The following is a 17,885-nucleotide window of genomic DNA, read 5'->3' as shown; positions in this document are numbered from 1 at the left end:
CGCTTTTAGTGATTTCTGTACTTGGATCCTTAAATCTCTTTGCACGTCCATTGTTCCCAGCTTCTTGCCATTTAGAGAATGCTCTGATCTGTCTTTATTGATCCACTTCCCCACATTGAACACCATCAGCCACAGTTTTACCCATTCACTTAATCTATCAATGTCTTTTTGCTCCCACCTACACTATTTCCTGATACAAAAGCAAAATACTGTGGATGCTGGAAATACTCCGCTGATTTGGCAGCATCTGTGGAGAGAGAAACGAGAGTTAACATTTCAGGTCTGTGACCTACGGCTCATTAACATCTCATTTGAGGTTCCCAACTGTCTCCAGTTGGATTGTATTAACATGAAAAAACCTAAAAAAAAAAAAAAATTAAGTCAAGAAAAGCTGTGTATCGTGGGGCTAAAAAGCTAATCATTATGCTGCACTTCACAGTTCCAAATGATTATTTTAAGGAAAAGCATCTTTGTGCTCGAAATTAACATGTTCATGTAGTATAGCTACACCATGGTTATAGATAATGCCTTTGACTTGAACAGGTTTTATGGTTGTGACCATTATTGTCTCTAATATAACTATAAATTATTCTGAATGTGCTAATAGAAGCTATTTTTAATCAAGTCAATAGCTGAAAATATTATCCTAATTCTAAACATGTTATAGTTTGTTTTAAAGATGACTACTGACAATTTAAAAAAAAAAAGTCAAACATGAGAATTCAGTTAGGTCTATTTTAATTTCTTTTTTCTATTAATATATAAATTCAATACAATTAGGGCGGCACAGTGGTTAACACCGCAGCCTCACAGCTCCAAGGACCCGGGTTCAATTCTGGGTACTGTGTGTGGAGTTTGCAAGTTCTCCCTGTGGGTTTCCTCCAGGTGCTCCGGTTTCCTCCCACCGCCAAAGACTTGCAGGTGATAGATAAATTGGCCATTATAAATTGCCCCTAGTGTAGGTAGGTGGTAGGGCATTTGGGATTACTGTAGGGTTAGTATAAATGGGTGGTTGTTGGTCGGCACAGACTCGGTGGGCCGAAGGGCCTGTTTCAGTGCTGTATCTCTAAATAAAATAAATAAAAAAAAATAAAACATATATCAAATTATGTATTTTACCAGAGACAACTTGGTAATTTGCCAAGTATTTGTTTTAGAAATGCCAAACTTTTGTCTGGTGGCTCCCAATAGCTGCTTTTGGCAAATTCTTTTTAAAAAGGCTCTTCAGGTAAAATAAAATCGCTGACCCCTGCAAAGGGCTGCAGTCACAATAGATCAGAATGAGTAAGGACGTTGGACTGGGTTTTTATAACAATCTAAATTTCATGGTTAGTATTGCTGATACTGGACCTGCCATGGTGAGATTATTAGTCCAAGCCTCTAGATTAACGGCTCCACTAAGCTAACCAGTACACGATGAAGAGGATGGAAGCTATTATGCAAACTTGAGGATGGGAGTGGAACCCTTTCCTCTTGCACACAAACTGCTGGCTCAGGTAGTTCACCTGTCCAGTCTTTGACTTGAGCGATGTAATGGGGTTGGCAAATTGTGAGATGTTTAATAGGTCAAGTTTTCTAGAGCAAATAACTCTGACTGTATAAAGATGGGTTATTCAACAACATTAGCCTTTAATATAGTTTAGAAGACTTGAAAACTAACTAAAGCAATGTTATTGTGGTTGGACTAACAATCTTTCCAATTTATAAAATCTATTTTCTTGTTCTTAGGCAGGAATCAGTTCATTGTTCTACATGTACAGACACCAATCCAGCTGACAACTCGTTAGAAGAACTGCTTAGTAACTTGAGTTTAAAACCTGTAATTTCATCTTGCATTGAAACTTCACAGTTGCCTCGGACAGGTAAATGTTGCTTATGTTGAATGACAACAGCATAGTAGACTGCAACATTTAATTACAGGTTGGCTTTTCAATGTTAACCAAGCTGAACAGTTGGTTAACATGAGATGCACCTGTCCTCAGTTGGTCTACTGTTTAGTCATGAGCCTATTGTCTCAGTCATGATGCATGGCTATCACCTGATTGTGCAAACCCATTTGACCCAGTTTTTTTCCCCCTTCTGAAGGTAGCACACTGCCTCACACTGGATATGTTTCCATGGTTGCTGACAGCTCTCTGGTAATCTTTTCCCAAGCAGCCATTTGCATGTAAGCCTGAACAGCGAGTGTTGGTATGCTATTAGACCTTGAAGTCATTGTGTAAGAGGCCGTTCCATATGTCAGACAACTGCATGTGAACACTTTCCAGCAGGGTCAACGTGATCGAGAGAAGCCCTTTTAACAACATCTCACACCTCTTCCCTCCTCCCAGCCTAGGGAACAAAGATCAAGTTAATACGACGTATTCACCAGGGCTTCTTTAACATTACCTCCTCTGCCTAGAAGGACAAGGGCAGCAGATGCATGGGAACACCATGACTTCCAAGTCACTCACTCAACATCCTGACTTGAACATTATATTGACATTCCTTCGTCGCTGGGTCAAAATCCTGAAACTCCCTGACTTGGAAAGCTCTGTGGGTGCAGCTTCACCACACAGACCTCAGCAGCTCAAGTAGAAGGCCCACCTCCACCACCTTGAGGGTGACCAGGGAAGGGCAATAAATGCTGACCTTTCCAGTGATTCCCACATCCTGAAGAATTTTTTTTTTTTTTAAAAACACGCGCACATTGAGCCACGCCACTAAACCATTTACCTACTTGAACTGTTGGGAACCCAACAATCACTTTATTATGGACTGACTGCATCTGATTGTGAATTAATGCTGTAACTTAATTACTTTCACTATTCAGACTATCAAGATATAACTTCATGGTAACAGTTTCTTAATCTGTGGAAATGTTTGTCAACTATTGGAAAATTTAACTTTGTTTCAATCAGCCTTTGCTAGAATACGGATGCGTACCAGCCTCTCAATACATATTTTGCTGTAAATGTATAATTTCTCAATGGTTCAATATTGCAAATTAAGTCCATAACAAAAAGAAATGTCATTTTATAGCAGATTGGAACTGACCTGTTATTAATCTCCAGGATGTGGGTGTCACTGGCATTTATTGCCCATCCCGAGTTGCCCTTGGGAAGGTGGTGGAGAGCTGCCTTGAACCACTGCAGTCCTGCATAATTGCAATGGAAAACATCATAGACACTTGCACCCTTCTCTACCCAGTTTGTGATGCTTTGAAAGGTTCTTTTGTGTGCAATGAATAGCTCTGCTGTAAAAACTTTGTCGTCACTGAATACAGACAACCAATGTTATGTGCATGCCTGGAAGATTATTGCAAAGCCTGGCTTTGGGTGACACGTTGGGGTGGTTTCTCAAACTGTTCTGAAATTTTATGCTGTGTAAAATCTGAGATGACTACCATCAAGGATTTTAATTTCCTTTTTTTATTCCAGTGGTTAATGAGATATGGCAGGAACAAACAATTTTACGTCTGCTACAGCTGATCGAACTCCCAATCTTGGATTCTCTATTGGATAGAAAAGAGCATCAGCCAAAACCACAGAATTCAAGCACCAACACCGATGTCATTACAAGCAACTTTCTGGACAGAGAAATCCTAAAGGCCTTTGGTGATTCTCAGTATGTATTTCTAGGATTGTCTGTCAATTGTTTCACTCTCTCTTGTGACTTGTAACCATTTTCATAATGCTAACCAGCATTGCATGTGTCATTTTGCGAAGAGCATTGGAGAGTCTAGTAGTTTTAAGAACAAGGTATGGCACTCGAAGGAACTGACACACACAGTGCATTTCGTCTTTTCCTGTACTTGTGTAATTTACCCGATGTGTGGACTGTACCTAACTTAGCTTCTTGGGGAAAGTTCAGCAAAATTCGCCACCCTTCCCTCAACTCCTGGTAATTAAAGGGAAAGTCCCTAATATTTCATCTTGCAAACTTATCCATCCTGAATTGTGTTTTCTATGATGCTAATGGTTCAGGAATCACTCAGTAGAGCTATTCTAATTTTACTTTGTTTTGAACCAGATATTAATCTAGCATTTTTTTTCTTTTGAAGCAACTACTCAACCTAGCATTATACATGCCAGACTACCCTGGGAGGCCTTCCGTGTGGTTGTTGTAGAGGAGGGAATGATTTATTTTAACCTACACATGTTTAATTCTGTGCTTGTCTTATAGTTCTATCGCCCAACATGGTTTGTTTATATTTACATAATCCATGTCTCTTATTTTAAAGGTCTGGATAATGTCCTCCATCTCCTAAAAAGCAAGTTCAGTTCCTTGCATCTGTTTGTAATTTAAAGCCTCAAGTCCTGCAATCACCAGCACTGTTGTTCTCTGAACTTATTCCCTGCATCAGATAGTTATGTTGAACTTGTATAGAGCTTGGTTAGACCACATATTACAAAAAGGATATTGAGGCACTGGAGAAGGTGCCAACAAAAAAGATTAACAAGGATGATACCAGAGCTGAGTTATAACCATCAGGAAATACAGAACTGGCTGGGACTCTTTTCTAGAAAAGAGAAGGGTGAGCTAATAGATGTCTTTTAACATTCTGAAATGGCCTGATAGGGTAGACATAGGGAGGATAGTTCCACTTGTGGAGTCCAAAACTAGAGGGCACAAATAAATCCAATAAGTAATTCAGGAGAAACTTCTTTACCTAAAGACTGATTAGAATGTGGAAGTTGCTACCACAAGGAATGGTTGAGATGAATAACATAGATACATTTAACTGGCAAATGGATAATTAAATGAGAAAGGAATAGAGGGATGTGAAGTTGGAATGGAGGAGGGTTGTGTGAAGCATAGACCAGTCGGGCCGAATGGCCTGTTTATGCTGTAAATTCGAAGCGAGATAAACTGAAGATGCCTAAAACTAGAGATTTGGACATCCTATGCAAATCAGCTATAGTTTGCAAGATTTCATGTGATGCTCCTAACCTCCTAAATGGGTCTTAAAATCTTCTTTGACTGGATGCCTTGTGATTTAACTGTAGCAGATCTTCTTCTGACATGTTAACTTTTTTATTCCTTCAGGATTGTCCTTGGCCACAGTTACATTTTAGTTCAGAAATTGTCATGGAGAGAGGGCATTATTTGATATTAACTAACCATGTCAACAAGATTCCAACTTCAATCCCTTGTCTGTGGTGAAGAGGATAAGATTCAGCAAGGGTTGTTGCTTACTGTGTTCTGGGAAACTATATGTGGATTGTTCTGTAAAATCATGCTTGGGATATAGATGTTGCTAGTGAGGCTGGCATGTGCTGCCTGTTCTTGGTTTCCCTTTAGAAGGTGGTGATTAGCCTTTATTTTGAACTGCTGCAGTCTGGTATAGGTACACCTACAGTGCTGTTTCGGGAGGGAGTGCCAAGATTTTGACCTAGTGATGATGCAGGATTGATGATATATGTCCCAAGTCTGGTTGTGTCATTAGAGGTGGTGGTGTTCCCATGTGCCTGCTGCCCTTGTCCTTCTAGATGGTGGAGGTCACTGGAGTGGGCGCAAACAAGAGCGAGCAGCCTGGTCATTCTTGTTGCCTTGGTACCCATGAAGAACAGCCTCACAAGGTAATGGAGTGCTGCTTTGCCAGTGGAAATTCCTGTCTGGAGGAGCAGAGGGTTGAAAAACTGGCTTGGGGACAAACGTTTTGTACTTGTATGTATATTATGCTTAAGGAAAAAATACTGCTGATCAATGAAGAACTTAAAATTTGCCAATCAAGTACATGCATTTAAAGACTTTGACACCTGCATTTTTCACTCACCAGGGAAGATGACTGGCTGTCGGTTGCAGTTGATTTACTGGAGTTCCTCCCAGACCTCTCAGTAGTGGAGATCAGCAGGAATCTTCCGGAACCATCCTGTGATGTAGACCAATGCAAAATGCTGCTTTTTGATGCCATTGTTAAATATTACAGTCAAACCAAAGAACCTCTCCTCACCAATGACTTCTTTGACATTCATACAGGGGTTGCCGAGCTCCTTGGTAAGTATAACTCTGTTGTAACTGACATTTCAGTAATGGGAACCATTTGCAGTGACTGTCCTACAGTGGCTAGGAGCTGCGTAGTAATGTGATGTCAAATTGTAAACTTGGTACTTTACAAGGTAACGTAATTATGTTCTATGCTTGTGTGGCACTGGAGTAATTAGGCTACTGAATAGCATTTTTGAAAGGCTTTGCAAATAGTCACCAAATATGAGACACCCTGAAGTTGAGCTTTTACAACTTTGGAGGGTTCCATGATTCTTGAAGTTGAACTGTTTTTCGGATGAGAGGTTAAACCAAGGCTACGTTCTGTCCCTCGCTGGTGGACGTGAACGATTTCATGGCGCTATTTCAAAAGAGCTCGGGCCAATATTTGTCCCTTAACTAATATCACCTATGACCGATGATTTGGACACTAACACATTGGTGATGTGAGATCTTGGTGTGAAAATTGGCTGCTATATTTCATACAACAACAACTATACTTCAAAAGTACATCATTGACTGTACATAACTTTGGAATGTCTTGAGGTTGTGTAAGGCACTATATGAAGTTTAGTTAGGTTTTTTTTTTATCTTTACAAGTGACTTGTGGGTACTTTCTGCCAAGGTCTGTAATGGTGATTTTTTCAACCCTCTGAAATAATCTTCATCCTCACTTTGGGCATCTGGAGTGAAATGAGAAGTAGGACAATTGATTTGAACTTCTTGAAACACCTAATCTCTAACTTCAAAAGTCAAGGGTTTCTTGCAGTAATGCATTCCATCTACTATCGACCTCCTAAACAAATGAAACTTCTTCTTGTACAAAAACAAACACACCTGTCAATGATTGTCTGAATACTAGTCAGTTAACCACCTTTTTGGTTCTTGTGTTTTTCTAGCTGCTCAGTTAGTTTTCAGTAGATTCATGATCAGCTTTCCCCTAGAGGATACAGATCTGGGGTCGTCATTAGTATTCCAGGTAGTGCATCCTGTAATTTTAGTACAATGACCAGAAGGTTTTGCCACCAGTGTGCATGCCCATCTGAGATCTGTTCTTTGGAGCACCACTAAAATAGGAGTAATCAAAACAAGGTCTGGATTCTAATTGGATGCTTGATAGCAAGGAACACTGGCAATTGGATTTGCTGAAGATCTTGCCTTGAATTCATCTTGGTCAGTGTATTCCTTTATGGAATTGTGAACTCCTTAGCAACGAATTACCTGCTACAAAGTGCTGTTGGCATTGGGTTTAAGGCTGCTGCTCTTGAAGGTGGTAAGATGAGTTGTTCAACTGGTACTCACTTTTCTTCCCCCACCCAACTTCTCTGTTTTGCGCTCAGTACTTTAATGATAAGACTGTTTCAAGAATGCACAAACCTATATTCAAGCACTGCGTTATGCCACCTCCTCTTGTATTGTATGCATTTGGGAATGAGGGCAAAGCCACATTTATTGACCATTTATAGTTGCCATGGTTGGGCTTTTCCACAACTTTGCTTGCCCAGCAGCTCAGAACATTGAGTCAGCTATTTAGTGTGGACCAGGAACATTAGTGAGCCATTTAAACCTTTGACAATTGTTTACTTTTTTTATCCCCTAGTGCTAGCCCACAAATTACCGTAGCGATACAGTCTTATTTGTCATTGTCCTGCTTAATTTGACAAACTGAAGTCCCATGTTACATCTCTGCATGTTAGTAATGATAACTTGCCATTTGATGTTGAAATAAACTCTCGCTTGCTAAAGTCAACAAACGCCTCTCAACAGCATTATAGGCTGGTCATTTACCACTTGTGTTGACAGGTATTTGCTGCTTCTCCTACCTGCTGTATTTGGGTCTGGAATGTCTGGTCAGTTTCATGTCCATACCAAATGAACCCCTTTCTTTTCCTGTTGGGGTCTCTATACTGGTAGATTCTGTTCAGATCTTGCTGTGGTGGATGGCCCCAGCACAGGAGTTGGTGGTACCCAGGTCCGTGCGCTCAAGCCAGCTTAATTTTTGAAGTTCGTGACCACAGGAGGTGAAGAGGACACTGGGCCTGCTGATGCGACTTATGCTGTCTGAGTAGGTAGAAATATGCCTGTTAGTCAGCTCAGCAGAGACAAGTAAGATGAACAAGATCTACACACACATTCTGCATTGGGCAGCGTATCAGGAACTGACTGTTAATATGTGATCATTTAAATTCAGGATACACAGGTCAGTTAATGTTGAAATAACAATTGACCTGCATTTATGTAACGCATTTCATGTTTTCAGGATGTCCCAAAGTGCTTTACAGTCAGTGAAGTGTAGTCACTGTTGTAATGTAGGGAAACGCAGCAGACAATTTGTGCACAGCAAGCTCCCAGAGACGGTAGTGAAATATGATCAGGCCATCTGTTTAGTAGTGATGGCTGATCTAATTTAATCGAAACTTCTGGTGTCAACACACTGCACTTGTTGCCAAAATTGGAATAGATCCTGAAATGTTTCAATAAATAGATGGAACTATTTGTTTGAATTCATGACTTTTAGGTGGTTCCAGTAGCATAACCACTGAACACCTATTGGTGACTGCTGGGAAACACAATTCTCATTTGACCTTAATCTCGAGCCTGTTTTTCCTGTAATCTTTCTCCGTTTAACTCTCTCCCAAAAGGTGGTGGCTAATATTGGTTTCCACACAAAAAGACTGGTATTTACATAGTGCCTTACATCACCACAGGAAGACCCAAAGTACTTTATAACCAATGAAGTATTTCTGAAGTGTGGCCACTCTTTTCCCCTGGGTCCTTGACCCAGTGGTCAATTTATATGTGCAAGCTTTGTTAATTATTCAGTGTAATCGATTGAGGGCAGAAGGAAAACTGCCACAGCTCAACTTAACCCATCAATGGACAATCTACATGTGCACCTCCAGCAGGGATTGTGGGATAATTAAGTATGGAAGCAGTCTGTTTTCCTGTATATCTTTTTCCTGTCCCCAGACCCCCGATATAAATACTGGAACTGGTGAGGCACTCTAATAATTGTCACATAGGACAGAGAAGGGATTGTATTTGGAATCGCCTTGCTCTGTAGCTATCGATCAAGCATTCCAGACCATGAATATTAAGGCACGTTAGTGCAGATTTTCTATTGAGGTACCTAGTACAATCTATTTTTAAAACTGACATTTCCCTTGGTACGATCGACTTGTACTTTGAAAAATGAGATACTCTGCCTGAAACGTAGGTAATGCATCATATAAGGGTGAGCACCTAACATAGCAGGAATTTCTAGTTTTTTTTTAATGTACAACTTTGTTCCACTCCCTTATTGGGTCATTCTATGGAATGTTTGTTACAGCAACAACAAAATGCTGTTCCCTGTGTTGACCGAGGATAAGTTGTAGAAAGGTCATCAGTCAAAACAAATAGTGTTGGCATTTGATACCATTGGTTTCTTATGTAACACCTGCTTGAAAGGAGAGATGTTTCCAGGGTTCTGCCAGTAATTCTATTTCAAGATTTGCCCAAGTATACAACAGCAACCTGCATTTATGTAGCGCCTTTTAATCTAGTGAAGCATCCAAAGGCACTTCATGGGAGCAATTATGAGACAAAATTGGACATTAGGTGCTATTGGGTCATGTGACGAGAAGTTTGGCCTATGGTTTTGAGGAGTGCCCTAAAGGGGAAAAGAGAGGCAGGGAAGGAATCCCAGAGGTTGGGGCCGATACTAAGCTTTCAGGGGATTGTGGATGTTGCTGGCAAGGCCAGCATTTATTACCCATGGCTAATTGCTCTTGAGAAGATGGTGATGCTGAGCTGCCTTGAATAAAACGGCGTGGCTTGCTCGGTCATTTCAGAAGGCAGTTAAGAGTGAAGCACATTGCTGTGTGTTTGGAGTCACCGGCTGTGATTGGGTAAGGTCCCTAAAGGAACTTGTTGAGCCAGATGGATTTTTACAACAATTGTGGCCACAGTGACCAGCATTAACCTGCTGCTTCTAGAATTATTTAAATTTAAATTCACCAATTGCCATGGTGAGATTTGAACTCGTGTCTCCAGACCATTTGTCTAGCACTCTGGTTTAATAGTCCAGTAACATAACTGCTATGTAAGCAAATCCTGTGCTGAAGGCAATGGTGGAGCAATGAAAATAGGGGATGTGCAAGACGACAGAATTGGAGTTTCATACCTTGAACCTGTTTGTTTTATTTTCTTCCCTTTTGAGTCCTGATGCTATTGCAAATTCCTTACTCAGGAAATTATTATAAACCAGGTCGTCGTCGTCGTCTTCTTTGGCCTCCTTATCTCGAGAGACAATGGGTAAGCGTCTGGAGGTGGCCAGTGGTTTGTGAAGCAGCGCCTGGAGTGGCTATGAAGGCCAATTCTAGAGTGACAGGCTCTTCCACAGGTGCTGCAGAGAAATTTGTTTGTCGGGGCTGTTACACAGTTGGCTCTCTCCTTGCGCCTCTGTCTTTTTTCCTGCCAACTACTATGTCTCTTCGACTCGCCACACTTTAGCCCCGTCTTTATGGCTGCCCGCCAGCTCTGGCGAACGCTGGCAACTGACTCCCACGACTTGTGATCAATGTCACAGGATTTCATGTCGCGTTTGCAGACGTCTTTAAAGCGGAGACATGGACGGCCGGTGGGTCTGATACCAGTGACGAGCTCGTTATACAATGTGTCTTTGGGGATCCTGCCATCTTCCATGCTGCTCACATGGCCAAGCCATCTCAAGCGCCGCTGACTCAGTAGGGTGTATATGCTGGAGATGTTGGCCGCCTCGAGAACTTCTGTGTTGGAGATACGGTCCTGCCACTTGATGCCAAGGATTCTCCGGAGGCAGCGAAGATGGAATGAATTGAGACGTCGCTCTTGGCTGGCATACGTTGTCCAGGCCTCGCTGCCATAGAGCAAGGTACTGAGGACACAGGTCTGATACACTCGGACTTTTGTGTTCCGTGTCAGTGCGCCATTTTCCCACACTCTCTTGGCCAGTCTGGACATAGCAGTGGAAGCCTTACCCATGCGCTTGTTGATTTCTGCATCTAGAGACAGGTTACTGGTGATAGTTGAGCCTAGGTAGGTGAACTCTTGAACCACTTCCAGAGCGTGGTCGCCAATATTGATGGATGGAGCATTTCTGACGTCCTGCCCCATGATGTTCATTTTCTTGAGGCTGATGGTTAGGCCAAATTCATTGCAGGCAGCCGCAAACCTGTCGATGAGACTCTGCAGACACTCTTCAGTGTGCGATGTTAAAGCAGCATCGTCAGCAAAGAGGAGTTCCCTGATGAGGACTTTCCGTACTTTGGACTTCGCTCTGAGACGGGCAAGGTTGAACAACCTGCCCCCTGATCTTGTGTGAAGGAAAATTCCTTCACAGGACTTGAAGGCATGTGAAAGCAACAGGGAGAAGAAAATCCCAAAAAGTGTGGGTGCGAGAACACAGCCCTGTTTCACACCACTCAGGATAGGTGGTGTGGTGGAATGAGGACATATTGGTTTTAAGTGACAGGCTCGCAATGTATGGTTTAATTAGATTCTTGTTTTTGTAAGTTTATTCTTAGAAATCTGTTATCGAAGTAAACAATGCCCTGTATCTCAGACCTTAAAGGGGAGAGGAGTTTTGTTTGATTATGAAATATTAAATGAGAATGAAAATGCCCACAATCACTTCAATAACTGTTCAACTATCTTGTGACATTGAGGAAGTGAATTTAAAGTGTTTAATTAAGTAACCACTTTTGGCAGAGAGGAGAATAAAGCTTTATATTGTTTCTGAATTCAGTGTGATGTTTAAATTACATCCTTCAGAGCGTTTTGTTTTTCCCTGTTCTTTCTTGGAAGTGCAGAATGTTTACATTTTCTGTTCATACTGGCTTTAACTTGGAGTCAAGTTCTGTGAATCAAGAAAAGATGTGCTTAAATCACCAACCATTTCATTTGTATCTTTTAAGAACTTGTTGCTTTATTTATTCTGGACTGGGCACATTTGACATTTGACAATTGACTCAACTTGGAGCACATTCTGAAAACAATGCATTGAATTGAGTTGGAATTGACGTAATTCTAAAATAAAAACTTTAATGTTCTTTTTCTAATTGAATCCTTTCAACATTGCAGAAGCTTGGAAAGCTCCTAATTTATATTTCCTTTGTGCCACCATTGGCTTAAGCTCTGCAATTTCCTCAACCCTCTCTGCACCTTCACCTTTCTCTACTCCCTTTAAGACTCTCCTTTTAAAATACAGCTGATGTGTCCTAATATCTTCTCCTTTTGGTGTCAGTTTTGTTTCTGATTACACTGCTAAACTAACCTCAAAATTCTGAGAGCACTTGAATGTGTGTTGTCAGGTTTAATAGTCCAGGCCTCTAGATTACAAGTCTAGTCACATACTGATATCCAACTTTCTACTTCCTGATAATTAACTTGAAAAATGAGAGGGAGCAGATTTAAGATGATTGGCAAAAGAACCAGAGGCAACATGAAAGGACTTTTTTAATGCAACGAGTGGTTAGGATTTGGAATATATTGCATGATGGGGTAGTAGAAACCGATTCAATGGTAGCTTTCCAGAGGGAAGTGGATAAATACTTGGGGAAGAATTTGCAGCGAGATTGGGGAAATAGTGCAGAGTGGGTCTAGCTGGATGCATCTTTGACTCAGGCCGAATTGCTGCCTCCTGTGATTCCTATATAAAGTGCCTTGAGACATTTTACTACAATAGATGCTATGTAAAAGATTTGTGTACATGTCGACTAAGTTGCCTCAAGAATGAGTGTAATTTCCTCTGGCTCATCATAGGAGTTGCTTAAAGTGCAACTTTCCGTTGGCCCCAAATGTTTGGCATTGATGAAAAATGTATGTTTAGACAAGTGTGAACTCACACTTTAGGAACAGGGGAAAATGTCATTGGCTCACATCTGCCATCCCTGTTTTTATAGACCAGCTTTTCACCATATCAGTCAATCACCTTTTTTCACTTTCCAAATTCCCCATATTCTATCTTGAACCCTTTTTATAGTAGTTGCTTCAATAAAAGAAATTGAATTTACATATCACCTTTCACAACCTCAGGATATCCCAAGAACTTTACAGCTAATGGGAGTGCTTTTTTTGGTGACTGTTGTAATGTAGGAAATATGACAGCCAATTTGCACACAGCAAGCTCCTGCAAACAGCAATGAGATGATGACCAGAGTCTGATTTACTGTTGGCTGAGGGATAAATATTGATCAGAATAATAGTCTTCCCTGTAACTTATTCCACAACTCTTAACCTTCTGATTGGGGAAAAAAACCTACCTGCCTTTCTTTCTCATTCATAATCTTCCTGATTTTTAAAATAATCCTCTAATATTTTAACTTTACCCCATAGCGAGTGATTTACCTGGATCAGTTCTGTTCCCTTAATAAACTTTAATTGGCTCAGCTCAATGTTTCCTCATTGCCAAAGAAAGTAAGACTAACCTTTTTTTCTCCATAATTGAGATTCCTGATGCCGGGATCAGCTTTGTTGCTTGCCTCTTTACTCTTGAGGACAATTCTGTGGCTCAGTGGGTAGCACCTTTTGCCTGTTGAGTCAAAAGATTGTGGGTTCAAATCCCACTCCAGAGACTTGAACACAAAATCTAGGCTGATACTCCAATACAGCACTCCCTCAATATTGCACCGTCTTTCAAATGTGACATTAAAACAACGCTCTCTTTGTCCTCTAGGGTGGACATAAAAGATCCCACGGCCCAATTCGAAGAGAAGGGGAGTTCCCCTGGTGCCCTGGCCAATATTTATCCATCAACTGACATCACTTTATAAAGAAAAAACAACACTGATTATTGTGCTGATTGTGGGAGCTTGCTGTGCACAAATTAGTTGCTGCATTTCCTACAATACAACGGTGACTGCACTTCAGAAGTACTTAATTGCCTATAAAGTATTTTGGGCCACCCTTAGATCATGAAAGGTGCTATATAAATACAATTTCTCATGATTAGTCTGCTGAGAACTCCCAGGTGAGATGTAGCCAACACTTTATACAGTAGCAGTACAACCTGTTTAGATTTGTACCCTATTCCTCTAATTATTTCTGTATCTTGTATACAACACACATGTTGGGAAATCTCAAGTTGAGAAGTATGTTGGTAAGCAATCTAAATAGATTGTGCAGGTTGTAGCCAGAGGCATTTGCAATGAGTGATCCAGGAAGTATGTGATGAGGAGAGAAGTGCTGATGTCTGCTGTGGTGTATCGATTATTCCAGTGACTTGAGTGTTTTGTGGGAAGGGAAGATTCTGTTTCAACAAAATGTTTGACCAGCTCTGCAGTGAGCCAGTAATATGTCCATTACACCCATTAGAGAGGATCGTCTAGTTTGACCCATAGATTAAATGATTCTTTTTGGTGTCTCTCTGAATCAAGGTGGGAATATGGGGAGTGGGGGTAGGAAAGTGGAATTGAGGTAGAAGATCAGCTATGATATTGAATGGTGGAGCAGGCTCGAGGGGCTGTATAGTCTATTCCTGCTCCTATAATCATGCATTCTAATTACCTATTAACAAATTTCCATTATGGTGTTGAAAATCGTTAAATGAATGAAAGCAGTCCGGAGGAGTAGTGGGGAGCACAAGGCTGGACAGTTTGCCTCTGACGTTTAGGGTAACAACCTGAGCTGTTTCCTGCCATTCTAAGTCACGGTATCAGTGCTCGGCCTGTCACCTGTTTTTCCCTTTGTTCTGTTGTAATAAGGGAAACAAAGTCCATTAACTGTAAGCCAGTTCAAAATAATTCTGGAACTTGTTTGACTTATCGTCAGTGTTTCCATTTCAATGTCAAATCTTTAATACTTAATTGTCCACAGATACTTGTCCCTTTTTTATATGTTCTGAGTTAATGGTAGCACTTTACCTTTTGCATGTGATTTATTTTGAATTTTATAAAATCAGTTTTTCATTACAGCAACTTTTTACACCTTTTAAATGCTAAGCCTTTTCTGTATTTATAAAACTAATGACTGGTTTTCACAGTATTTTTAGTTTAGTTTAGTGATACAGCACTGAAACAGGCCCTTCGGCCCACCGAGTCTGTGCCGACCATCAACCACCCATTTATACTAATCCTACACTAATCCCATATTCCTACCACATCCCCACCTTCTCTATATTTCCCTACCACCTACCTATACTGGGGGCAATTTATAATGGCCAATTAACCCATCAACCTGCAAGTCTTTGGCATGTGGGAGGAAACCGGAGCACCCGGAGAAAACCCACGCAGACACAGGGAGAACTTGTAAACTCCACACAGGCAGTACCCAGAATTGAACCCGGGTCGCTGGAGCTGTGAGGCTGCGGTGCTAACCATTGTGCCGCCCAAGTATTTCATAATATTCGTTCTACAAAAATCCTTCTCTCTCTCCCTTCATCTAACCCCACCAACATATCCTATTCCGTTCTTCTTTGTATATCAAGATTCCCCTTTTAAATGCATCTTGACTCTCTTTGCCTCAACTATTCCTTGTGGTTACAAGTTCCACTCTGGGTGAAGTTTCTCCTGAATTCTCTATTGAAATTGATGAGAGTCACTGTTGATGGCCCCTAGTTCTAGTCTTACCCACAGGTGGAAATATTTTCTCTACGTCTACCCTATCAAACCCTATTTGGGGGATTTTAACTTTGTAGCTTTATATTGAATTATTCTTGAAGCTTTTTAAACCAACTCTATCCTTTTCTTCTGTTCCAATCCCCACCACCCTCTCCCAGCTAAAATAATAAAATAAATGTACTATTGCTGCATGGAGTTTGTATTTCAGTGCATAATAGGGGAAAAAAAGTGAATTAAATAGCGGCCTGCATACAACTCAGTCGCAGTGGGAAAAAAAACCTTGCATTTCTATGGTGCCTTTCTCATCCCCAGGATATCCCAAAGCACTTTACAACCAATGACTTTTAAAGTGCAGACTCTAATGTAGGAAACACAGCAGCCAATTTGTTCACAGCAAACAGTACTCTGTTAATGACCAAATAATCTCTGTGTGATGTCGATTTGAAGGAGAAATATTGGCCAGGATGCCAGGGAGAACTGCCCTGCTTTTATTCAAAGTTATACCCTTTTTTTTTTTGTTTTATTCATTCATTCATGGGATGTGGGCGTCACTGGCGAGGCCAGCATTTATTGCCCATCCTTATCTGCCCTTGAGAAGGTGGTAGTGAGCCGCTTCCTTGAATCGCTGCAGTCCATGCAGTGTAGGTACACCCACAGTGCTGTTAGGGAGGGAGTTCCACGATTTTGATCCAGTGACAGTGAAGGAATGGTGACTTGGAGGGGAACTTACAGGTGGTGGTGTTCCCGTGCATCTGCTGCCCTTGTCCGAGGTGGTAGAGGTCATGGGTTTGGAAGGTGCAGTTGAGGAGCCTTGGCGAGTTGCTGCAGTGCATCTTGTAGATGGCACACACTGCTGCCACTGTGCGTCGGTGGTGAAGGGAAGGAATGTTGGACGTCCACTTAAAAGCAGACTGGGCCTTGGTTTAATGTCTCATCTGATCTTGGAAGTGTTAGTGGTCTGTTGTGGTTGTTGGCCTTGTGTAAACCACTCCTATTTCCTCTTGCAAACTGGTGTGAAGTGTTAATTGCTATCAATCACCTGGTTCTAATCCATGCATCTCTCTCTTGGTTTTACTGAGCACTGTATGAGCTGGTGTATCTCAAGATTTATTTTGGGAAGTCTTGGGAAAAGTAGATCCCTTTTCAATTAATAGATTAAAATGTAACAGTGCTGTTGTTGACACAGGTTTGCGAACAATACAATAAAATAAACATGCTGTTCAATTGAAACTTTTTTTGGGAGGGAATGCAAAGGCACACTTTATTTTTTATTCATTCATGGGATGTGGGCGTCGCTGGCTAGGCCAGCATTCATTACCCATCCCTAATTGCCCTTGAGAAGGTGGTGGTGAGCTGCCTTCTTGAACCGCTGCAGTCCGTGAGTTTTGTACACCCACAATGCTGTTAGGAAGGGAGTTCCAGGATTTTGACCCAGTGACAGTGAAGGAATGGTCATATAGTTCCAGGTGTGTGACTTGAAGGGGAACTTGCAGGTGGTGGTGTTCCCATGCATTTGCTGCCCTTGTCCTTCTAGTTAGTGGAGGTCGTGGGTTTGGAAGGTGCTGTCTAAGGAGCCTTGGTGAGTTGCTGCAGTGCATCTTGTAGATGGTACACACTGCTGCCACTGTGCGTTGGTGGTAGAGGGAGTGAATGTTTGTGGATGGGGGTGCCAATTAAGCTTTGCCCTGGATGGTGTTGAGCTTCTTGAGTGTTGTTGGAGCTGTGCCCATCCAGGCAAGTGGAGAGTATTCCATCACACTCCTAACTTGTGCCTTGTAGATGGTGGACAGGCTTTGGGGAGTCAGGAGGTGAGATACTTGCCGCAGGATTCCTAGCTTCTGACCAGTTTCTGGTCAATGATGACCCCCAGGATGTTGATGGTGGGGGATTCAGCCATTGAATGTCAAGAGGAGATGGTTAGATTCTCTCTTGTTGGAGATGGTCATTGCCTGGCACTTGTGTGGCACAAATATTACTTGCCACTTATCAGCCCAAGCCTGGATATTGTCCAGGTCTTGGTGCATTTCTACATGGACTGCTTCAGTATCTGAGGAGTCATGAATGGTGCTGAACATTCCCACTTCTGACCTTATGATTGAAGGAAGGTCATTAATGAAGCAGCTGAAGATGGTTGGGCCTAGTACACTACTCTGAGGAACTCCTGCAGTGATGTCCTGGAGCTTCGATGATTGACCTCCAACAACTACAACCATCTTCCTTTGTGCTAGGTGTGACTCCAACCAGCGGAAAGTCAAATGCTGCCTTGATGTCAAGGGCAGTCACTCTCATCTCACCTCTTGAGCTCAGCTATTTTGTCCATGTTTGAACCAAGGCTGTAAT

The 17,885-nt window shown here is 41.6% G+C and overlaps 1 protein-coding gene across 2 annotated transcripts in view; it reads left to right on the top strand.

The window, feature by feature from the left end:
- depdc7a (DEP domain containing 7, paralog a) overlaps positions 1-17,885 on the top strand; it is a 47,141-nt gene that overhangs the window by 13,207 nt on the left and 16,049 nt on the right. For both annotated transcript variants that reach the window (XM_068046929.1, XM_068046928.1), the window contains exons 3-5: positions 1,729-1,862; positions 3,420-3,606; positions 5,762-5,979. In XM_068046929.1, the coding sequence (XP_067903030.1) occupies positions 1,729-1,862; positions 3,420-3,606; positions 5,762-5,979 (539 nt within the window). The remainder of the gene's footprint in view (positions 1-1,728; positions 1,863-3,419; positions 3,607-5,761; positions 5,980-17,885) is intronic.

The sequence above is a fragment of the Heterodontus francisci genome, chromosome 14 (genome assembly GCF_036365525.1).
Source record: "Heterodontus francisci isolate sHetFra1 chromosome 14, sHetFra1.hap1, whole genome shotgun sequence".
Lineage (NCBI taxonomy): Eukaryota > Metazoa > Chordata > Chondrichthyes > Heterodontiformes > Heterodontidae > Heterodontus > Heterodontus francisci.
This window is presented reverse-complemented; position numbering and strand designations above follow the sequence as displayed.